This window comes from Phaseolus vulgaris, chromosome 6, assembly GCF_051622355.1.
Source record: "Phaseolus vulgaris cultivar YP4 chromosome 6, ASM5162235v1, whole genome shotgun sequence".
NCBI classification, from domain to species: domain Eukaryota; kingdom Viridiplantae; phylum Streptophyta; class Magnoliopsida; order Fabales; family Fabaceae; genus Phaseolus; species Phaseolus vulgaris.
Window position 1 is genome coordinate 37202712 of NC_143503.1, and position 24140 is coordinate 37226851.

Here is a 24140-nt window from a genome sequence, read left to right on the forward strand (position 1 = left end):
TTTTATTATCAACAAAAAAATTATAAAATAATTTTTAAATTGATATTTCTAATCATTAGCTATCAAGATTTTAATTACTAAGTAATCTATATTCTAAACTAATATCTATTATTAATATTTTAGAGACTAATTTAGAATTTAAAATATCACTAGTTAAAATCTTGATAGCTGATATCAATTTAAAAATTATTTATTAATATACAATAAAAAAACATTTTAGATAACAATAATTTATAGTATCTAAATGATATCTAATATAGTCAATATAGTGACTAATTATTTAAATTGGTTTTAAGGGTACTCTTAGACGTTGAATTATGTATTTATTGTGATCCATTCCTCATTCACATTTATATATTTGTTATTGCTAATAAAAAAAATTGATTGTTATTTAATGATTTATTTTTTTTTCAGTGAAAAGTGTTTCCTCCTCACCTATAAAATCCTACCACTGGTTTCAGTTTTCACTCACATCACTGGTTTGAGTCTTCACTGACATTCACATTCTGAATTGGTGTTGTATTCTGCAAAACCATGGCTCAGGGAAGAGGCTTCAGTGCAATGATTCTGTTCTGCTGTGTGTTGGTGCTTCTCTCTGAGATGGCTGATGCAACAAGCTTTGTGGTTGGTGATAACAATGGCTGGAGCTTCAACACAAACAATTGGCCAAATGGAAAGAAATTTAAGGCTGGCGATGTACTAGGTTTGTCATATCCTCCTTATTTTGCTCTTCCTTTTCTATATATGAATCAATCAATTTCTGAGAAATGAATGAATGTTCAAGGTAGATATTGTTTTCTGTTGTTGCGTTTATGGTGTCTTGCGTTTATGGTGTCTTGCAGGATTAGTTTGATGATACAGTTATAATAGAGTTTAAGTATAATTGTAGATTAGGTGTTTGACAGATTGATTTTTTTTATATAAGAGTTGAGATATTTTTAAAATATATGAATAAGGGTTGAAATACCTCTGAAATGATGACTCGTGTTGTTTGTGTTCAGTATTCAACTACGATCCTTCTCATCACGATGTGAGAGTAGTAGATGTGAATGGATACAATTCATGCAATCCTTCAAAAGCATCAAAGTCATTTCATTCAGGGCATGATCAGGTCACACTTGCGCAAGGAACAACCTACTTCATCTGCTCTTTTCCTGGTCACTGCCAGCAAGGGATGAAAATTGCAATTAATGCTGCATGATTACTTCATTACCACCTTCTTTTACCACCTTTTTTTCATTTTATGTCTTATATACACCTTCAATCAGCATTGTAACTTCCATTTTGGATCAAAATGGGTTGGTGCATGTGTATTTGTTAAGACGACTTTGGTCACAATAAAAACATAACTATCCTACCTTTCTTTCTTTTTCTTTTATTAAGTTAACTTAGACCTGCATAATAATATTAATATTTACTAAAAAGTATCTACATAATCAAATTTTCTATTTTAATGTGGGGTTCAACCAGTGACTTCTATCGACCTGTATTAATTAATACTTAATATGACTAATTCAACCATCACTACAAACATTAAATATATAATACCAACAATAATTGTGTTTACTAAATAAAATTACTTTAGTTTTTAAAACATTAATGTTTAGGTTTTTAGTAAAAGGGAAAAAGAAAATAAATTAATATAATTTTTTTCATTTCTTTTATATATATATATATATATATATATATATATTAGTTATTCGTTGGTTTATTTATATTTAAGTTTATATTAAACTGATATGTAAATATAAAATAATAAATTTAATCATGCATTTATAATTATTTATTTATTTTATATAGAGATCATGTTTCAATAAAAAATATTTTTATTTTTTATCGACAAAGAAATAATAAAATTAATAAAGATACTTAGGATATTCCAATTTTTATACAAGCGTATTTCTAATTACTAAAAAAATAATTTTTAGATCATAAGATAATTTAAGTTGGGTGATGATGATATTTTTTTATATTATTCATATATATATAATAACTAAATCATTCAACTTTTTCTTATAAAAATTCCTTCAATTTTTAAATTCCAATTCTTAATTTTTATAATTTTTTTAAGTTTTATATATTATTTTTAGATAAAATTAAACATGAATGACATTTCATTAAAAAGAATGTGAAAAAAAATTAAATGTTTGTTTTAAAATTAGATCATTGACGGTAGATTTCAAAAGCAAGGTGATGGTAAAATAAAAAAATCAAAGTTAGCACACCTCTCCCTAAATTAAAAATGATTTAATGTCTTAATTTGAATGAATAAAAATTTCATTTTAGTACAGAGTAATGAATTTTAATGAAGATTATTTGAGTTTTTAATAATGAAATTTAATCAACATGTATTTACTCATTCTACTTATTCATAAGAGAGTATTTTTAATAATTCAAATCTTATAAGACATCATCGTTGAAATGTACAATTAAAATACGCTGATGATACGAAAAGAAATGTAAAATTTAAATAAACCCCTAGTTGTAAGAATAAAAAAATATAAAATTTAAATAAAACTCTAGTTGCAAGAAGAAAAAATATACTCCTTTAATAACATCCAAATAAAACATATAAAAATGTGAGTCGAACATTATATTAAATATTTTTTAATAAAAAAAACAATAAATAAATTAGAAATACTAAATATGTCAACCCATTTATATACTAGGTTAAATTATTTTTTCACATAGAAATTTTGGGACATAGCTGAAAGGAAAATGATACTTTAATAACTCTAGGAGTTATATAAATTTTTTATGTGATGAATTTAAAAATAAATATATATAATACAAAATAAATTTAAAGTTAGAAGGAGTATAAAATTGGGATCAACCTGTGTTTAATTATTTATTTTATTTCTTTTTCTATATTTTTCCTGTGATCAAGCGTGCATATATGATTGTATCATTGTTTTAAGCATGCCAATTTTTGTGCTGCTCTAAGAGAATGTACAAAGATTTATTCGATTTTTCAATATACCAACCAGAAATGACTTGAATCAAATTTTAATTTCAATAGTATGCTTTTATATATAAATAATGCAACGATTGAAAAATAGTTATCAGAACTTTCTTAACATAGCATGTCAAGTTATGCTGTAAAACTCATTAATAAGTATAAGATAATAGGTTTTAACTAAAATGTGAATATTGTTTAAAAAATGGTTAAATTATGCTCTTAGTGTGCAACAATCATCTATATACAGTGGCATTACATAGATTACATAGCAACTATGCAGCACAAAACATGATTTTTAAAATAGAGATACGTAATTATAGATATAAAGATATGTATAATTTTTAAAATATAAAATACGAAAATATGAATATATATATTATATAAATTAATAATAAAAATTTATACAAGTTTCAATTTTGTTTTAACAAAAAAATATTTTGATCAAAACATAAACAGAGATACGTGATACGATATGATTATAGATATGAAGATATGTATAATTTTTAAAATGTAAGATACGAAAATATAAATATATATATATATATATATATTATATAAATTAATAATAAAAACTTATACAAGTTTCAATTTTGTTTTAATAAAAAAATATTTTTTTTATTCAAAATGATTTATTTTTTATTTTTGTAATTATAATAAAAGTTTATAAAATAAAAGTTAATATATATATATATATATATATATATTTAAATTAGGTTATAACCGTGTTAAAATCTTTAGAAATATAATATTTTTAAATTGAATATTTCTTCAATAAGTATACTACGAGTAATGATATAAGTAGTGATATTCAATATATATGTTAAACACACACCATTTAATAAACGTGTGCTAAATTATAAGTCTTAAAATAACTGTGTGTTTACCTAAAGATTTGTGTAGGAGTTATTAGGAATCCAATGCTGGAAGCAGAGCCCTTTCAAGCCAATAGACTTGAAACAAGTGGAGGCAGATGCAATGATCCATATTCCTTTAAAGTTTGAAAAGCTATGCAAAAGGGTACAGCTTGCCATCATAACAAGCCAAGACAAAAGTTTTTACCTATAACAAGTAAGAGAAAAGTAGAACAACTAGTACATATTCCTCTTTTCATGTTCCAGTTTCATGGTTGACTTCCACACCAGCCAAATCACATAATCAAGGGAAAACTGGAGCATGATCAATATAATTTTAGTTGGTACAAATTTCTCCCAAATCTTCACTTTCACCCCAAATCACTAGCTCATTTGAATGAAAAACGAAAATTAATTAAATATTACCTTAAAATCATGATCTCCAACCAGCAAAAAGAAAAATATTCCCTCTTCAATCAAGTGCTTTCATCATAGAAAGGACTAAGGAGGGATAAGCATTGTGTTTCTGATTAATATGAAGCTGCAAGAGATGTTAAAAGAGAATAGGCATTTAGATATTCAAATATTACGAAACAGTTTTGGGACTATAGTGGCATTCTGATATTGATAACTCTGGTAATATGCAACTTATTCATAAGTCAATCTGATCCAATATTACATCGGTTACTATAAGGGCATACCAACTGTGCATTTAAGTTTCTATATTATACTGATTAGTTCTAGTAACCAGTATAATATAGGACCACATATAATACTGGTGGCTTAACCGGCGTTATATGTAATTCACATTTTACAACATCCACGTCTACATCGATAACAAAATTGGTATAAAATATCTCCTAAAATCGATGTAAAATGTCATTTCTGTACTAGTGTTGATCTAGAAGAAAATGCTACAATGTATCATTTACACTACATTACATGGTTGAACCCTCAAAAAAAGTTTCTCAGAGACAGATACACAGAGCCCGTTTGGCATTCTGGCCACCTCCAAACTGCATGCTTTGTGACACAATGGAGGTGGACAGAATGCCAAAATGTCTATGGAACAAGAGCTCTGAGAAACCCAAGAGAGCAAAGGAAAAGCACAAGGAAATGGAGATTGTAGCTTAAGTTTTAGTGAAGAAGGGGATAGAGGTTGTTGCAATAAAGAGAAATGAGGAAGAAACAACAAAGTTTTCCATAATTGTAATTTGAATTGAAGATGGGGTTTTTATAGAAAGAAAGTGCACCAGCGTGCATGGAGTTGTACGATCTGAGGGTATGGTGGGAGCTTATGTTGCAATAAAGATAAAAGACTTTTTTAATTGAACCTTGGTTTTGTCTTCACAAGTTTACTACTAAAATGTGGTTATGTTTGTGTAAGACAGCAATGTTTTGCATTGAAAATTGAGGTGCTTTGTAGGGATAATATGATTGATATGTGCTTTTCTGAGTTGCTGCAAAAGGAGGATGCAAAATGGGCTGTCCATGTCTCCCACATTACTTTGTCAATTCAATCTTTTTGTTTCAATACAATTAGTTCTAAAACTCTTTTTCTGCATCAATGCAGTAGAAGTTACTATATATGTACACATGCAGCATCATTTATAATTATTAAAGAGCATCATTCAAAAAACATTTATGCTACATTGATACAGCCCTGCATCTATTCCTGCACAACATTACCAATACAGCTGCTTTTTTTTCCTTGGCTCCCTCTTCCATCCCTTGTCTTCACTTCTCAACATTCTTCATAGGTGCAATGATACTCTGGTTTTATGTATTTTATTAAGTGACTTTGTACTCCAAGGTTATTTGTCGTAGTATGTTGGGTTTGAAGTGTTTGTGAATAAGGGAAAGGCTCATCGTTTAGTTGGGTTGCTTGATTTGTTGTTAGTTTTGTTGGGTTTTAGCAAACTGTAAGGGGAAATATTAGATCTGTTGTGTCTTATTTTGTATATAGATTGAAATATTCATGAAGTGATTCATATTTTTTTATTTATTTTTACTGATAAAAAAAAGTTGATTATTCAATGGTGAACTGCATTGCTCCATTCAGCTAGCCACCTAAGCTTGAGCCAAGACTTCAGTTGATTGGCGGCTCAAAGCTTCGAACTGCAGTTCCCTGCACATTAGGCCTAGTCGATTGAACTTTTGGACTATTTCAAAGTTCAGTAAGACCTAATTTCAACTTGGCATCAATGTGGACTTTACTGATATGAAAATTAGACTTGTAGAAACATCAGAAATACTTTTTGTCAATTGAGTATGATTTTTTATGAATTTTCGTAATAATTTAGAAATCATTTCATTAGTTGATTATGACCTTTGGGTTTATAGTATTTTATTATTTGTTTCGGAATTTGAAATTTAGATATTTTGAGTTGTAATTACATCCAAATTGTATTGAGTATCTTGTTAACTGCACCCCACTACTATCAGACAAAGACTGGAATACCCTACCATTGAGCTGCTGCACCATCACTGCTGCAGAAAAAGAAGAGAGGGAGAATGTTGCAGAGGAAGAAGGGAGAGAGAAAGTGTTGTGAAAAAAAAAATGGTTTCTGAATGTTTGTTCCTAAAAATTTATTCCATTCGGAACAACATTTTTAGAATAAAATTTTCAGAATATATTTTGGACTGATGTTTTCCTTACCACTTATCTTTAAAGGAAAACATCACATTCATGAAACTAATACCAAAACTTTCTCTTGGACAGAAGAACTAGCTATAAATTCTATTTATAATTCACTATAATTTTCAAATTACATTAACCTTGTGACTGGTAAATTTAAATATATTACCTCTTCTTTTTCTTTCTTTCCTTGCTTTGATTCTAATGCAATATACAATAAATATGAATAAACGAGATTATTACTCTCATTCTGTACTTCTCTCCCCATGAATTTTTCCTAATTTGATGCTCCATTACAAGGAAGCATAGTTAGTTGATCCAATGGTCGATGCATCTTCAACCCACAGAGTGAACTATCATTATGTAGTTCATATGTAGGACCGTCATCGATCTAGTTCGCAGTGGCTGCACTGCTGTTCCCAAACGCAGGACTATCATCTTGAACTATTGCTTCAACTGGGTTTTCCTTTGCCCAGACAGCAGCATCTAGATATCCAAGCTCAAAGAGTCGGTCAAGAACTGCATCTTCTGCTGGTTCAAGTGCCCAATTGAAAAGCTGCAATGATTTCATTCAGAATATTCATCTCTACTTACCCTTACGAAAATTATTATGTTAATTCACAGAATAGGGTTACCTGCCGTGGACTACATGCATTTTCTGGATTGCAATCTGGACTAATTCCTATACCTTCCAGTCCCAATCGACTTGCAGGGAAAGCACAAACACGAACCTGTGAAAATGGTAGATACTTTTTTAGGTTGAAACAACGTGAAAATAAATAACATGATAAATCATAGATCTGTTTAGTCACATCTGAATTGAAATACAACAATTAAAGTGCATAAAAATAAATATTTTCAATCATTTCATCCACATAAACCTGCCAAGGTTCCCTATAGTTCACCTATTTCTAGAACACTTTTTGACTTTTCATCTTTTCGTAGATGATCAGAGGAAGTCGGAATCATTTTCCATAGGCATCATGTTATTTAAATCCAAAAAATTGTTAAAGAAATTGAGGTTGGATACCGGTTGACCAAGTCTCAGAATTTCTTTTATTTTATTCCGAGTCAGCGAGTCTAGTAGTTGTTTTGTTACACTAAGTCATAAAGTCGGCGCTCTGAATCGGTTCCTATTTTCATGCAATTGGTTTTTGTTAGTAGAATAATGGTTATCTACTGTTTTTGTTGTATTACATACATATAGGTTATGGATTAATAAAGAAAATGCACTTCCAGAATTTTCTTTATACTTCTGTAATTTCATCATCTATTTTTTCAATAGTGGTATGAGTTTAGGTTCTCAGTTTAAAGTGTAAACAAGGGAGATTGAAAATAAATACCAGCAGGTTAAGTTTGGACATACACTGGGAAGTGAGACAGAGAGTCTGCAATTTTTCATTCCGATTCCTATTCTAGAGCAGCAATAGACGATGGTCACCGACACCCTTGTTCAATCATCCATTTCCTACTTTGATGGACACTATGACCATTGGGGTATGTTGATGGAGAACCTATTGAAGTACAAGGAGTATTGGCAGGTTGTTTTGAAGAAATTGAGGAACCAGCAACTGGCATAGCAGTGACAGGCTTAAAAAAAAAACGAAGTAAAAGGACTGTGCTTGAAGGATTTGAAGGATTTAAAGGCAAAAAATTATCTTTTCCAAGCCATTGATTGTTCAAAAACCATCCTTTGCACACTCACGTCCAAACATTTGGGATTCCATAAAAAAATAGAGGTTCTACAATAGCAAGGAGGCAGCAGCTTCAAACTCTTCAGGTTGAGTTTGAAACCCTTTGAATGAAGTTTGAAGAATCAATTTCAAATTACTTCTCTCGCATGATGACTATTTTAAGCAAGATGTGCACATTTGGAGACGAAGCTGAACAAACTACGATTGTAGAAAAGATATTTCACTCTTTAGTACCAAAGTTCAACTTTGTTGTATGTGCCATAGAAGAATCAAAATACATTGATGAACTCTTAATGAATTTCAAAGTTCGCCATCTGTTCATGAGAACAAGTTTAAACAACCAGAAATCGAGGAACAAGTGTTGAAAGCTTCTACCAATACTCATTTCAACAATTTTAGAGGAAAGGGTAGAGGTAGAGGAGGTGGGGATCAACAAGTCAGAGACTCTAGCAAGAATTTCAAAGGCAACAATGATCAATTTCAAGGCAAAGAAAAAGGAAAAGAGCATATGACAAATCTCAGGTAGAATCATGCCCCCGTGTAGACGGGACATCATTCAATTTAATAAAAAAAGTTAATACAAAGTACAGAACAAAGAAAGAAAGAACACATTTTATAAACCCCTCAGCACTTAAATAAAGGTTTCAACAAATAATAAATCACCTCAATCAATAATCCAATTAGTAAATAATGAAAATACCGTTTGTGCAGCAGATGTTGGTGGCATAAACAAAGTCAAACCCCCATCAATGCATAATCGATTCCGAAACACTGTTGCTGGCCTTGGAGCAAGATATCTGGTGAGTGTAAGTAAGTTCTAAATTAACTTAATAATTTATAACAAGTAAAAAATCACATGCAACTAAGGAAAAATAGTACTATAACAAATCACCCAGGGATAAAGGAAGAGGTAAAAACTGCATTGATTAGATCTTCCTTGGAATCAAACTGATCTACCAGCAAACCCCTGGGTCTCCAAAGAAGCTGTGTCACAGCAACTGCAACAGAAGGTGAAACGTAAGTCACAGCAAGACCTCAAAATTCTTCACCACTATAAAGAGAACTTTTGCAACATTTTTTGGCCCAAAAGTTCAAAAGATAAAATAAATCGTAATTTTCATTTTTTTAATAATGTAATAAACTGAGGCTACGAATGTAATTTAAAAATCTGATAGACGAGTATAATTGCTGTGGACAACTACAGACTATATATTTTTATAGTTTAACCTGTGTTATTTCCACTCATCCTAGAAAAATAGCAAAAAGGATTTGCAGTTTTGTTCTTGGCACAAGACAGTTTCATGACAAAACTAACAGTTGCTGAACATCCAGAATTACCTCGGACTCTCCCATTAGATCTTATATGAACATCATGAGGCAAAAACTTGTCAAGAATATCACGTAGAACAGCCTGTGCAGAGAAAAATTGAACCAAAATGGTGAGATTTTAACTTTAAAAAGGAAATGATAGTTACATATTCACAGGTCACTGCACATCTCGCAGGTTGTTATTCCAATTTCAGAAACTAACATTTCAATTAAATAAAAAGTCTCATTAATAGAAATGTCCCAAAAACAGATATATTTGGTAAAAATGCCAAATCAGCCTTCCTTTACCATTTTCTAACAGATACTTCATAAATCAAAAGTTCCAATTGTATCTGAAGAAAGTGGCATAGCTCTAAAGGCAAGAAAAATTGGGGTTATAACGTAGTACGGGCCTAATCAAATCCTAACTATCAGGTTTTCTTTTGGTCTCCAAATTCACAAACGTCTCATTTCATTTTCCACTTATTTGTCTCAGTGGTTCTTGTTGGAGATCTAACATAAAATCATGCATGTTGTATTTTTCTAATTGCTTAAGCTTTTGGCATAGTTGGTTCATGTCATGGTATCATGTGCATTGTCCATGCTTCTAGCCCAAGCCCCAAAAGACTCTTTCAGGGAGATTGTGTTTGAAATGTAATATAAAAGCATTCACGTACCTTCCATCAAATCAAACAACTCGAACTTTTGCAATAATTGATTAATGACAGTTCTAATTCTTAATACGGTCAACTGAAACAATAACAATTCACTCTTCATCCAAAATGAGACTACATATGTCTATATAATAGCTAACAACTGATTAACAAGTTCTTGTCTAACACACTTGTAGTTACAGACAGAATTGTCAAACATTCAAAGGCATGATGAGTACCAAGTTTCTGTGTAGCAATCTATAACTGGAACATTATCTGATAAACATGATCTGTATTCAGGACTACTTTGAGGGATGATTCTAAGAGAATTTATATTTAATTTTATACAAAAAGAAATACTATTAGAGGGAGATAAGGGAAGGTACGATAAAATAAAATCCCCCTAAGCATAAAAAAGAAAGTAGATGGTAAAAAAATGCATGAAAGCTGTTCAATATTGTTACAATTAAGAAAAAGGCAACCCTCTTAAACAGTGATTAGATCCTGAAAACATTAGAATGGTCATATACAGTCCCACACAATGCTATCCAATAATAATTTCATGTGAAACAAAAATACCCTTAAATCTCCAACCAAGTGCACCAAAGACGTGCATAGATTGCACATTGTTACATGTGTTTTTCTCTTTTTGGCAAACCTGGATAGCAGAAATTGTTCCGAAGCACACCTACTGCTCACCAAGCACCTCGAAAAAATAATTTCATATAAAGGTGGCTGCCTTACATTACAGCACAGGAACACTTCGGTTGTTTGAAAACTAGAGAGGCACATAATGACATATCAAGAGAAAGATCAGTATGAGGCTTACAAACTGCAAAAGATCATTCATACAAATCCTATTAAGTACTGCCGTCCAGACAAAGGACTTGTGCTTAGAGGGAGGTGTGGATTTCCAAATTAGCTCGTGAAGATGGAATATCTAAAATTCTGATACTATTAGTGCAAGCGAGCAACCAAATAAAAGAAAAGAAACACACTAAAAGAGTGATATAGTTCACATACAGCAGAAGAAATTCTAACCCGCAAAAATTCCTTATATTTAACCATCAGTAACAGAGCAAGAACATAAAGTAGTTTGAGAATCGAGGCACAGTTACCCCCAAGCGAAATGCAGTCCCTCGATTCCGACAATCTTCAGCCAATAATTTAGTAGCAGTCAAGGCATCTTCCATACTAGCTCCAGAAGCAATCACAGCACACACTATTGCTCCAGCAGAGGAACCAGCTAACGGCGTTGTTTCCTGCACTAGCATCACAAAACTCTCTCATTATACATACATGACACATCAATCCAACATAGCATAATGTAATTTATATTAAGCCCATGGGTAACCTTTATGTAACCATTTTGAATGAGAAATTGAGCAACACCGAGATGGTACGGGAAGAGAAGTCCAGCAGCAGAGAAGCTGAAGCCAGGGGTGGTGACCACTCGCCTGAACCTCTTCCGCTCCGCCTCAACGTCTTTCGTTCTCTGCTCCCAAACCACGTCCGGATCAATCTCGTCCTCCACCACCGCCCCGATTCTGTCCTCCTCCGCGTACACTTTCCCCGAAGAATTCACGAACATCGCAACCGAACCCGAATCGCCGACAAGGCTGCTTCCCTTGTTGCGGCTCTTGATCAGCCGCGACGCCAGCCCCAGGAAGAGTTCGCCCGTGGCCACGGCAAACGATTTCTTGGCCGTGATGTGGTCTTCAACCCCTCCCTGAGGCTGAGGTGGAGAGGAATTGGAGGCGAAGGTGAGGAATTGGGTGCGTCGACGGAGAAGAGTGAAATTAGGGTTGAGATTTGCATGGAGAAGACGGTGAGCATCGGAGGAACAGATGCTGGGACCCATCCCTTACCACGCAGAGTCGCAACACACACTCTCCCTCTTCCTTCTCTTCTGTTTCTACGGTTGCTTTCGCAGTAGTTATGGTCGGTGTGCGAGAGTCTCGTGTTTAACATTTTTGTGTTTATAATAATTATTGAAATAAAAATTATTATTAAATTACAAAAAATAAGTGTAAAAATAAATATAAATAACTTTTACAACTTTATTGTAAGTTATTTTTATTTATTTTATAAGTAGTTATTTTAACTGAAAAAATTATTAAATTTAAAACAATAGTCATGTCAAATAGTGAAAATTTGCATACATTAAAAAATCTTAATATTATAAATTATCTTCATTATTATTATTATTTATAACATTAATGAAAAAATTGTGTATACAAATTTTTATTATTGTATTCTTTGAGTAATCATGTTTAAATTAAAATAAATTATTTATGTTAAAAAAAATTTATTTGTAAAAGAACTAGCTCAAAAGTTATAACAATTATTTATATTTTTTATAGCTTAATAGTATATTTTATTTAATAGTTATATATATTATTATATAAAAAAATATTGTTTGCTAATATTAGTATCATTTTTTAATTAAATAATTTTATCTTCTAATAAAGAAAAAGTTATTTATTTATTTATTTAATAAATAAATAAATAAAAATGTTTAAAATAATTAAATAATGTATTTTTATAATTATTTTATACATTTTTAATTAATTATTAATAAAAAAATATATTTTAATATAATAAAAATATAAATACAAATAGTTATTATTATTATTTCCACTGTCAATATACCTCTGCCTCACATTTTCGTCCTTAATCAATTCGAATTAGGACCCACTTCATCTTTAATGGGCTGATCTCACTGTACTACAAGCCCAACACCTCAACCCATCACTAAAAAATTAGGCGGTTTGTGCTTTTTGCACCCAATAAATTTCAACATCTAAATTGTAATTGATTTTAACTTGTATTCAATTCATGCAATGTGTTTAAAATGAGTAAATCTAACACTAAGTTTATAGGTTTAATATAGTTGTGAATTTTTTAAATGACATGTATTTTATCATAATGATAAAATTGTATGAAATTGATGTCATATATTTGGAATAATGTGTGAATTGTTGTTTAATTGTATAGTAAGTATGAAAAATCTATATTGTAACAAAGATCTTCTAATTTCAATGATAATCTGAGTCACATAAGCTAAGACATCAGATAGTAAAGAACTGATGAAGAAGTTCATACATAATGTGATCCAATGTAGACACATTGTATTGGTTAGTTGAACTTATCCTGATTATTTCTTATATTTATTTGGATATGCAAGTCCGAAACTAATATGTTATTTCTGAACTTCGTCATCTAGAAACTTATCTGAATAACATAAATGACCTTTTAAATATCAAAATCCGTAAACAAACATAAATGAGTTCCGGATCTTATCCTCAACACCATTTACAACACACCATTTTGGATATGAAAATTTGGAACTCATAACTCACTTATGAATATGGTCATCCGGAAGCTTAAATGAAGTATAAAAATGACCTTTTAGATATCGAAATCCGGAATATATAACAACCACCTCCGGATTTCTGCATCCGTAAGCAAAAATGTTTGGTTTTAAATTTTGTGTTGGATGCATGTCTTTATGTTGCAGCGAGAAATTGCCTTACATAAGTGGGATTGCTTGATTCATGTAAATGTTTAAAATTTTAACTGAAACTATACATGCTGCAATAGAAAGAAAGCACAGTGGAAATTGTAGAGATACAATGAGTTGAATTTTAGCTCAGGGGTAGCATTAATTCATGTCAAAAAGGGAAAATTGAAGCCACCACTACTGATCTTGAAGAATCCACGTCAAAGAGGGATTCTATAAGATGGATCCACCATTTTCAGGATGAACAAGTTACCTCTATTACCTCTTGATATTCTGTGAAGATAAGGCATAAGAAACAAATTCAGACTTAATATTGCAGATGCATGAACCATTGCTATTTTGATGTTGTGGTTTGATACTGTGGTTGAAAAACCAACTATTTTATCTTATTCCATCTGTTTAAAACTACCATTAATATTGAATTCCACAAAGAAAATGAAACGCAAGAATGTGAGTCAGAAACAGCAAATTCCATATACTAGAGTCACTGACTTACCGTAAATCTTCATCCAAATAAGTAATTTCCAATTGACCGCGACCACTCCCAGGTGATTTAATAGGTATCTGTTAATACCATAATAGACTCATTTGTCAGTAAAAAAACTTGGTACATAATAAAGAAGAATAATAAAGAAACATTATCATGATATGAATGTTTAAGGGAGCTCGAACATTTGATGGAGATCCCAACTTCATAGTATATAAGTGGGTACAAATCTGATTTTATAAGCTGATTTTATAAGGTTGAGTTAGTTTTATTAAAACCTACTTCTTAAGATAGTATCAGAGTCATTTAAAGTTTATTTTAACGAGGGCTTGTTGGTCTTATAAAGTCACCTGCTATCAGTCGTGATTGGATCAACCATAAATATATAGTGTCACGTACAAGTTGAGAGACCTCAGCGTAAGTGAGGAGACTAAAAATAACGACATTTCATAATATATAAATAGATGCAAATTTCACCTTATAAATTGAATTTGAGTTAGACTTAAAGTTCATTACTTAAAAACATCAACTAGAAATTCATGACATGTAAAAAGATGCACAGAAGTTAAAGCCAAGAAATTATGTTAAAATTTTGTTCTGTTCTGTGATGTTTAATTAAATGATAATATATAACTTTGCTGGAGTTTTCTGCCTGAAAGATCACTCTTAGCTGAAGTTACCCAATTACTGGCTGGGAAACAACTAATTCAAGGCTTCATCTATACCTTTGTCTGAGACTCAAATTTTAAACTTAAATGCAGTTCACCATGAGTAAGGAATTGGAGCTGAATATGGACTAGTTTTCAACAGTTTATTAGTTCTTAAAATGTTTTCTTAATAATGACAGAGAGACCAAACATGAAAAGTGATTTCAAGCACTGCATCACCTACCAGATTAGCTATCTTGAAGAAGTCAAACTTGACAGCCACCTTTCTTGAGTTAAGAGGCACTAAATTGGCAGTGGCCTACAGCAACAATGGCAACATGTAGATTCCAAAGCATTGTAAATTTAATGGCGTTAAGTATACAAAATTGCTGGTAAGACATAACCAATTGTTTAGCTTTTATAACTTATGCTGTAAGCACCAGGGGTTTGTTCAACCAAGGCTCTGTAAATGGTTTATGTGCTAAAATAACAATCCAACAAGCGATGCTAATGATACTACTACACAAAAGAAAATTCAACATAAAAAGCTTAAGTGAAAATGGAACTCCCATTTGCAATATAGTGGTAAAAATTCATGTGAATAAGTAACACTATGTCTAGACCTGTCATGCTCATGTTCATCTAAACCAGAATCACATAGAAAAAGCTGCCCCATGAAACCCTTCGAATTCCTCTACTGAACCGTGAAGTGCACAACTCATGTCTTTGCCAAATTTTGGTTCCCATTTCATTTACATGTGTAATGCTTCTAATTCTGTTAATTTGATTCTGGAAAATGTCTGGATTGCAGTAGTTAGTCAGATTTGGTGTGTTAGGAACAAGGTTATTGGAATGACATCATTTAAAGATTTTCTCTTTTGACTCAATTGAATGTTTGGTCTTGGATTTCCTCTAAATTTCATCAGCTTATTTTTCTTATTCAGATTTGATTTGCCTAAACTCGATTTAGCTTTGGTTTAGCTTGTTGGTTGTTGGTTTTGGAGCTTCTTATTTTAAAGTAGTTTGGATGTCTTTTGAGTAGATTGGTTAGTATTTTGTTGGCTAACTGTTTTTGGTAAATTGTATATAGATTGGATCATATTTATTTATTTATTATTGTTAATAAAAAATAAAAAAACAAAGTCAAAATTGTCTGTGTTTTCAATCCATATTAACAAATACAGAACTTAGAACTATGGTACCTGGTTGTAGAACGGCCAAGTTTCAATATTTTGAGCTCTCAAGGTATCCACGTTAATTGCCTGATAGATTTTTCCATTTGGTCGCAAGAATTTCGGCCTCTGGGATAGTTATACTACAATTAATTCTCACTTCAGTAAAGTTAACAAACATAGACTATTGAAGCCCTTCATAGTTCAGACCACACATAGTGTTTTCCGAATTCACATGTTCCAGTCCAACAAAAATAACAGTAACAAAAAAGTGATATTGATTCAATTTGGGAAATGCAGCTAATTTCAGAACAAAGAAGTGTAAAAGTGTGAAAGAAACCTGTGTTTGCAGAATTGATTGAGATGTCGTATACAAGAGCTCCCATTTCCCATTGAGAAAATTGGATTTGAGAGGCTCCTTGACAAGATTCACAGCCTCAATTTTACGAGCAATCTAGATAAATAAGACCCACTTAGAATCACAACTCACAAGGAAACCAAAAGAGACAGTGAAAACAAAACATAAGACACTAAAATGATGCAACATGTAAATATAACAGGTGACATGATAAATCCAACAAACAATAGTTAAGATAGATTCAAAATGACTCTGATAACATATTAAGAAGTGGACTTTAAGTTTAATTTAACCTCATAAAATCAGTTTATAAGGTAATCACTTATACACTATGAAATGTGATAATTGTTTGTTTTTGGCATGAACCTGGTCCACACGTTGTTGGGCCTCAGGAGTAGCCTCGGCACCTCTGTCAAGAGGTGCAATTGTTTCATAGAGCTCCAGCTTGAGGCTGTCAACATCTCTACCTTTAGTTAGAAAACCTGGGAAAAAGGAAACCATGTTCCTCCACTTTCCAGAATCAGGTTCTTGTGATTTGAGGTGGTTGGTGTTCAATTTTGGTCGTGAGGGTGATGAAAAAAATGGATTTTGCTTTGAAGGGTAGGAATCAATTATGCATTTGAATGGCAGAGTGGCAGTGGGATTGGAAAGAGCCATTGAAAGATGGGTTATGCTAATGCACACTGCCAACCATTATAATTGGTTGTAAAGTGAACATGTAGCTGTTGGAAACAAAATGTAACTGTAATAACTATAATATATATGTGTTACTGAACAAGTTCTATGCAGAAAATATGAAAACGGTTTCAACTTCAGCGTGTAAAATCTTCACTGCACCTCAACAAAATATTTATTTCAACATGGAAGGAACATTCATAATTAAGTTAATAGAACTTTTAATTAACGAAACTTTTTTAAAAGTTAATTTTTTTTTTACGGATTATTATTACTTAATTTGTCAGTTTAACTGAGATATCAAGTTATATTATAATATTTAACATAAAAAAATTATAAAAAAATAAAAATTTGTAAGAATTAATGAAAGACACATGTGGAACTGAAATGGCCCAAATGAGTGGCTGACATCTCTAGGGGAATCTAATCCACAGAAACTGATGGACCGCGTCTGGTCAATTCAGGCTTATTTTTTCTCCACTTCATCAAATTTCTTTTCGCACCCCTTCAATTTAAAAAAAAAAATTGTTTTATCCCATTTTTTAAATGACTTCTAAATTATCATTTTCAGAATTTTTTTATGTAACATACTTTATAGAATTCATGAAATGTATTAACATTTTTCAAGAACATAATTTTAGGGGAAAAAATCATAACAGAATTTTCGACAAACATTTTTCAGACATTTTTTAAAATAAATAATATGTTTTGGAATGTATTTTCCAGAATATAATTTTCATAATATTTTTTTCAGAATGAGAGAAAACAGATACAACATTTGGTGACACCCTCAAATCAATGGCCAAAAAAATCATTCAACCCACATTTCTTGGTTCAACGTTTTCGATATAATAGAGCACAACTCACTTGTCCAAAGATTTTTCAATAAAAAAAATTGCTTTAAACTATTAAGAAGGAAACAAAATTTGTGTAACCCCAACCAATTAGTATTTTTATTTTTATAAATAAGCTATTACATATTACAATATAATTAAATTTATAAGTAAAAAAATTAAACACGTTTTATTGTTTTTATTTTATCTGAATTTATATTTTAATTGGTGACAAATTAACAAAAAAATAAGAAAAAAGTGTAATGAATGATTGGCATGTTCCTTAACGAATGAATGATTGAATTTATATAAATAATTACTTATAAAAGAATATAGATTTTACAATTTATTAGAAAAGAATTAAATTGGAGATATCTATTTAGGAAAAACAGTAAAGTTTAGAGTTCAATGGTTTTATTTATAAATGAAATAAACTTTAAGAATCGATTAAAACAAAACTAAATTTTAAAATATCTGTTTATTTCTTAAAAAATATAAATCAATTTATAAAAAGAGGTAAAATTTAAGGATGTCTATTTTTCCTTTCCAATAATTAATATACATATTTCTTTCATTGAAAGTCATACCAAATTTACATGGACTTATAATTATTTACCTTTTTTGTTATTTAATGTTTGATAAATAGATAAAAAAAATTGATAAATATTTTGAACTTGTGGAAAAATTCCAAGCTTTCAATGGCAATTTTTGTTAAAAATAATGTGGAAGTACTTTTTTGTTTCGATTAATTATTAAATTGTCAAATGATTTTGGAAAAATATTTGCACAATTAGAAATATTCCATATTTAGAAACTTAAAAAGAATTTTGTTTTTAATTGGATATAAAAGCAATAAATACGTTGGTATAGTGTTTAAATAAAAGGGTAAAAGTTGACTTTTGTGTGTGAACTGAAATTCAAATACACCTTCTTCTTCTTTATTTCTTACTTTTTCTTTTTAAATTCAAATTCACCTTCAACTAAAAAAAATCATTAAATAAAAAAAAATTAGATAATATTTTAAAGATTAAAAAATTATCGATATCTAAAGTCGTTTTTACAATTAATAAAAAATTATAAAATAATTTTTAATTTGATATCTAAATTAGTTAGCAGGATTTTAATTACTAATATTTAAGATTTTAAATTAGTCTTTTATAGACTAATTTATAATCTAAAATATTAGTAGCTACAATTTTGGCAGATACCAATTTAAAAACTAATTTATAAATTTTTATGAATAATAGAAACTACTTTAGATATCAATAATTTTTTCAGTCTTTAATTTTATAACTAATTATTTTAGTCTCGAAAATCAGTTGCAATTTGATTGAATGCATAAGTTTATGGAGGTGTTGTGAGAAATGTTGATAAGTTATTTGTATTATATATTAGACATGAATGAAAATGATTGGGTATGTTAAATAGAATTAGGGTTTATAGAAAATGGTTGGAAATATTTGGGAATAGGAAAAGAGGAGGTGGAGTTAGTAGGTAGTTAGGAGAAGACAAGCATATGTGAACAATCCAACCACCAAGAAAGTTGCTACGTATTGTCTATCAAATTCTTGGTTGGTTCGATGCTTCTTTTTTTTTTCTTTTCTCATCAACTCTTGCACCAAACTAACCCTCTCTTCAAACAAAACAAACCCACACGCTTCCAACTTCTACCACATTAATTCAACTAATATATTTAACATAAATCTTTTCTTTTTTTTTACTTATTTTAATTATTTTTGTGATAGACACATATTAGCAAAATTAACTATATAATGCAATATTTCATCCAATTCAATGAATACAATGATGAACATGTGAATCATCACATTTTATCAATTTCCATTTACTAAACAATCAAGTGTTAACAACTATTTCATGTTCAACATCACTCATGTCCACACTTGACATTACTTTTGGAAGACTTGTGAATTGATTTAAACTCAAATATTTGTACTTGTTGTGATATCTCTACATACGGTTGTTTGTACATATGAATATCTGAATCAAATCACATCATATGATAGGGTTAATCCATATTATGTGTCAAAACAATTATTTTTTAAATTGCAGACTCACTCATATGAACTTCCTTCGACTTTTACCACCTGATAATTTTTGTTTATACGATCTCAATATACTAGTAGAGTCAGGATATCTCATTATAGACAAATTTGTAATCAATGCACATCCTAATAATCTCAACACAGTGTTTTATTTTCTGAAAATACTGTCTCAATAACATTCCACATGATTCATAGTTAATCTCACTTGTCAACAAACCATTCAATCACACAGGAATTTGTACTTTTAAAATAGTTAGGAAATATCAACATTAATCACATAATATTAAAATTTCACAAATCAATTGAATATATGAATAATATTTACTTTACATTTGATAAATATTAGATTTACTTGTTTTAAACACTTAAGTTGCATTAATGTAATCAAATGTATGCACTAAGCATGGGATGTTGGCACTAAGCACATGGTGTTGGTGCTAAGCGCAGGGTGCTGGCACAAAGCATATTTGAGGTAGAAAACACCCCAAAAAACTACATATTCATCCGCTTGAGCATAGGAAAGTGGCGTTGAACAGATTTGAAGTCGAGAACACAAATACACTTGAGCGCATCAAAATACCGCTAAGTGGATTTGAGGCAAAAAGCAGTATATCTCATTTAAAATCACTTTACAAGTAAAAACAAATTTAACTTTGAAATACAATCAATTAATTTAAATTGTGAATCATTTATCCACTTGTTTTAACGACAAACTGTTTTCATAAAATAACATCTATTTTCAATAAACAAAATAAACATTACAAGAAAAATTTGGAACTTTTATTTTAAAATATATTATTTTTATTTTAATAATAAAATATTTAAATATAATTATAATTATATTACTTTTATTATAAAATAATATTTTAGTCCTTACAATAATATTAATAATTTTATTTATTATTATTATTATTATTATTAGTTATTTATTGGTAACATGGTTTATCTAACACAATTGGTGGTATATGCGTTCCGTTGTTTCCTACCTAATTTACGGTTGTTGTTCTCTCCCTTTCGTCTTAAAATCCATTTTCTTTATTTTCTCTTCCTAGCTATTTTTTTTCTTTTTAAATGTTTGTACTTTTAATTTGGTAAATAAATAAGTTGTTGTCACTTTTGTATTTTCAACAAATGAAAATAAAGTATCTCTCGAGAAATAAAATTACTTTCATAGTGCTATTGCAAAATATTTATATTTGTTCTTATTTAAAAAACAAATAAACTTTAATATTTTAAAATAAACGCAAGCTTTTTGGAATATATGGATTTTTTTTTTCAGAACGAGATATATTTATATTAATTTGTTTATAGTTATACATATTTTACTTAAACATCTTTGTTAGGTGTTTTTATAACAGTTGTTAACAAAATATTTTGGTTCTAATTACATCTTAAAAAACGAAGCAATAATTTTCTAATTATCCAAATAAATTAATCAAAGCGACTTATTTTTTTAAATAGAATATTTTTATTTATAAAAAAACCATAATTCTGATATTGATAGCATTTCACCCAAATAAAATAGCTATTATTTAATGAAATAACAGAGTAAATAAAAAAACAAAATTTTACCATCTAGAATTATATTGGGACATATATTTCACATATATCATTATAAATTATACAAATTAAAATATTTTTCATCATATTTTCAACAAACAATTTGACGTAAAAATATCTATATAACAGTGTAAAATAATTTTATATTGACATGATCAACCTTTCATATATATGAGAAATTATTAATTTTATAATAATTTCCTAAAGGCCATATTAATAATTACATGTCATTGACAATGAAATTATTTTATAAAATAATTATTTGAAGAGTTATATCACAGCTCACATGCAATTATATTCGTATAAATTACAACAAATGTTCATCATTCAATATCTTCCCATTATGTCATATTTTACCTATATAGATAAAAATCAATGGTAATGTATACCTTTCAAACTATACTATAATATGAATTATTTAACCATTTTGTTATGCTTATTTGTTTGGTATCACATCAAGAAACTCAAAAATAGAAATATATATTAAAATACTACATTATCTAGCATAATTAATGGTTAAAGGAAAACTGAAGAGAACAAGAGAAAAAAATAAGATAGTTATCTACAAACGTGATGAATATACCTACAATAATAAACACATTGATTACACAAAAAAACAAAATAACTATCTCAAACAAGAAGTGACAAACAAATTACAATAATGATCAACAACAAATTACATATATAAATTATATTTCAACTCTAGACTTATATATATATATATATATAATATTTACACTAAAAAAATTATTAAATAAAAATTAATTTTAGAAACTAAAATAATTAGTCACTATGTTAACTATATTAGGTACTATTTTAGAGACTAAAAAATTATTGGTATATAAAGTGGTTTCTATTATTAATAAAAATTGATAAAATTATTTTTAAATTAGTTTCTAAATTAGTTGCCAAGGTTTTATCTACTAATATTTATAGACTAATTTAAAATATAAAGTAGTTAGTAGTAAAAACCTTTGTAAGTAATGGTTAAATATCAATTTAAAAATTACTTTATAAAGAAAATACTTTATATATCAGTAATTTTTTTAGTTATCTCTAATTTAATCTATATTTATTTTTTGTCTTTAAATTTAATTATTATTTAATAATTTTCTTGTAATATTAATTACGTAATAAAACTTAACCATATGTTGTTTGCAAGGTAATAGACAATGTTACCAACCAATTTCTATTAAACATATTAATAAGACGTTACCAATACATAATTCACTAAATGAAAAAAAAAAGATAAAATAAAACTCAATAGTTTTCAATTTTAATAAAATTTAACAAGAATCATCATAATATACTATAAAATTATAATTTAAGGTCATATAGATCAAAATAACTTTTTATATAAAATTATTAATGATGTAATATTGAATGTAACTTTATATTGATATAATTTGATCCTTTTATTTTCAGCTATTTAAAAATAAAGGTTGAAATTACATTAAAGTTAAAAATAATAGATTAAACTAAGATCAAACCAAACTGACAATGAATTTGTTGATTTGTATTATAATTTAAAAGTTATACTTATGTTTTTTAATTTGTTATAATATTTAAATTAGTTCAGATAATATTATTATGTTCTTTTCTATTGTAATTAAGATGTTGTTCGTTTTAAAGTTTAAAATTCTATTACAAATTTATTTATAAAATACATATTTATAAGTTATGGAAGAAAGATATATATAAAATCTTTAATCTTAATTCATAAAATAGAATTTTTTGAAATTATCGAACACATTTAATATTTTTATCATTATCATTGTTTTAATGATATGTTTGTTTGTATTATTGTTCTAAAACTGGATTAAGAAAAAGGTTATTAATGGACAACAAAACAAGTGTCACCAAAATCTCTATCTTTGAATTAACGAAGTCCTCTTTACTTTAAGAAAAGAAAAATGCACCAACCATATCCTTATGGAATGTGAGTTATGGCACACTTTTTTGGTTATCTTTTTGGTTTCTAATTGCAAGATTCTAGATTATCACACCTCCTTTGCTTCCTTTGTTCTTATCTCTAAATTAGTGGACACAATTTTTTTCTTGCTTTTTAAGTTGGTAACTTATCTTCTTCATTTACACAGCCATGCTAATTAATTGTAAAATTAGATGCTATGGTTTAACCTCTTCAAATTAGAAAATTGATGACTATAATTAAAATATTTATAGATAAAAACAATGTTTTTTTTATTTTTGAATGAAATCATTAACAGTGTAAAATAATAGCTTACTCTAAACACGTGTTGATGTTGTAATATTTGAAGTAAGTGCAACGTACAATCAAATATTAGTCACCAATCACTAGAGGCATCGAAATAAAAAGAAATGATACCAAAAACAACTTTAATGAAATAAATGATAAATTATTGAAACTTATGGCAGTGAAACATTTCAGGTGCAGTGTCAAAAGTAAACCATTTATTAAAATATTAAGATGGGAGTGATATTTAAATAAGAGATTAATTAAATTAAGATTTGAGTAGTTTTGTTGATGAAAGAAGAAGAAGAAAAGTTAGTTTTGAGAAAACGCGTTTTGATGGTGCATTAAAAAACATAAATATGCATGATGATGATGATGGTGAGGAAGTGGAAAGTGTTGTTTGGGTGTGAGAATTAGAACGTGCACATATAATTAGTCTCATTGGTGAAGAGACCAATAACATGATTCTCCACTCCTCAATGCCCCCACGTGCCTCTTCCTACC

General features: G+C 29.1%; 3 protein-coding genes across 4 annotated transcripts; 1 reads left to right on the forward strand and 2 right to left on the reverse strand.

Moving 5' to 3' along the window:
- The first annotated feature begins 490 nt into the window (after positions 1 to 490).
- LOC137833594 (basic blue protein) lies at positions 491 to 1363 on the forward strand. The gene is made up of 2 exons (XM_090303617.1): positions 491 to 703; positions 1002 to 1363. The coding sequence occupies exons 1-2, from the start codon at positions 535 to 537 to the stop codon at positions 1199 to 1201; spliced, it is 369 nt and encodes a 122-aa protein (XP_090159743.1). The 5' UTR covers positions 491 to 534; the 3' UTR covers positions 1202 to 1363.
- Positions 1364 to 6524: 5161 nt separating this feature from the next.
- On the reverse strand, positions 6525 to 12065 carry LOC137832857 (Acyl transferase/acyl hydrolase/lysophospholipase superfamily protein). Its single transcript, XM_068641222.2, has 7 exons — positions 11458 to 12065; positions 11222 to 11365; positions 9481 to 9553; positions 9035 to 9140; positions 8843 to 8939; positions 7084 to 7179; positions 6525 to 7004 (listed from the first exon to the last, which is right to left on the reverse strand). Exons 1-7 carry the CDS (start codon positions 11962 to 11964, stop codon positions 6840 to 6842), a joined length of 1188 nt encoding a protein of 395 aa, XP_068497323.1. The 5' UTR covers positions 11965 to 12065; the 3' UTR covers positions 6525 to 6839.
- Positions 12066 to 13579: 1514 nt separating this feature from the next.
- LOC137832870 (putative plastid-lipid-associated protein 4, chloroplastic) lies at positions 13580 to 17355 on the reverse strand. Of its 2 annotated transcripts, XM_068641244.2 has the most exons (6): positions 16657 to 17152; positions 16273 to 16386; positions 15963 to 16061; positions 15005 to 15079; positions 14123 to 14190; positions 13580 to 13899 (listed from the first exon to the last, which is right to left on the reverse strand). In XM_068641244.2, the coding sequence occupies exons 1-6, from the start codon at positions 16945 to 16947 to the stop codon at positions 13827 to 13829; spliced, it is 720 nt and encodes a 239-aa protein (XP_068497345.1). In that variant the 5' UTR covers positions 16948 to 17152; the 3' UTR covers positions 13580 to 13826. The 2 variants fall into 2 exon arrangements, with proteins under 2 accessions (XP_068497345.1, XP_068497346.1); XM_068641245.2 differs by lacking the exon at positions 15005 to 15079 and having other exon boundaries at positions 16657 to 17355.
- Positions 17356 to 24140: the final 6785 nt, after the last annotated feature.

Coding starts and splice junctions, on each gene's coding strand:
- LOC137833594 (XM_090303617.1), top strand. CDS start 535: ATGGCTCAGGGAAGAGGCTTCAGTGCAATGATTCTGTTCTGCTGTGTG. Junction 704..1,001: donor TAAGGCTGGCGATGTACTAG/GTTTGTCATATC, acceptor GTTTGTGTTCAG/TATTCAACTACGATCCTTCT.
- LOC137832857 (XM_068641222.2), bottom strand. CDS start 11,964: ATGGGTCCCAGCATCTGTTCCTCCGATGCTCACCGTCTTCTCCATGCA. Junction 8,940..9,034: donor ACCTCTTCCTTTATCCCTGG/GTGATTTGTTAT, acceptor TACACTCACCAG/ATATCTTGCTCCAAGGCCAG. Junction 7,005..7,083: donor ATGCATGTAGTCCACGGCAG/GTAACCCTATTC, acceptor AAATCATTGCAG/CTTTTCAATTGGGCACTTGA.
- LOC137832870 (XM_068641244.2), bottom strand. CDS start 16,947: ATGGCTCTTTCCAATCCCACTGCCACTCTGCCATTCAAATGCATAATT. Junction 16,387..16,656: donor CCCAACAACGTGTGGACCAG/GTTCATGCCAAA, acceptor TTATTTATCTAG/ATTGCTCGTAAAATTGAGGC. Junction 14,191..15,004: donor TCTTCAAGATAGCTAATCTG/GTAGGTGATGCA, acceptor TGGTATTAACAG/ATACCTATTAAATCACCTGG.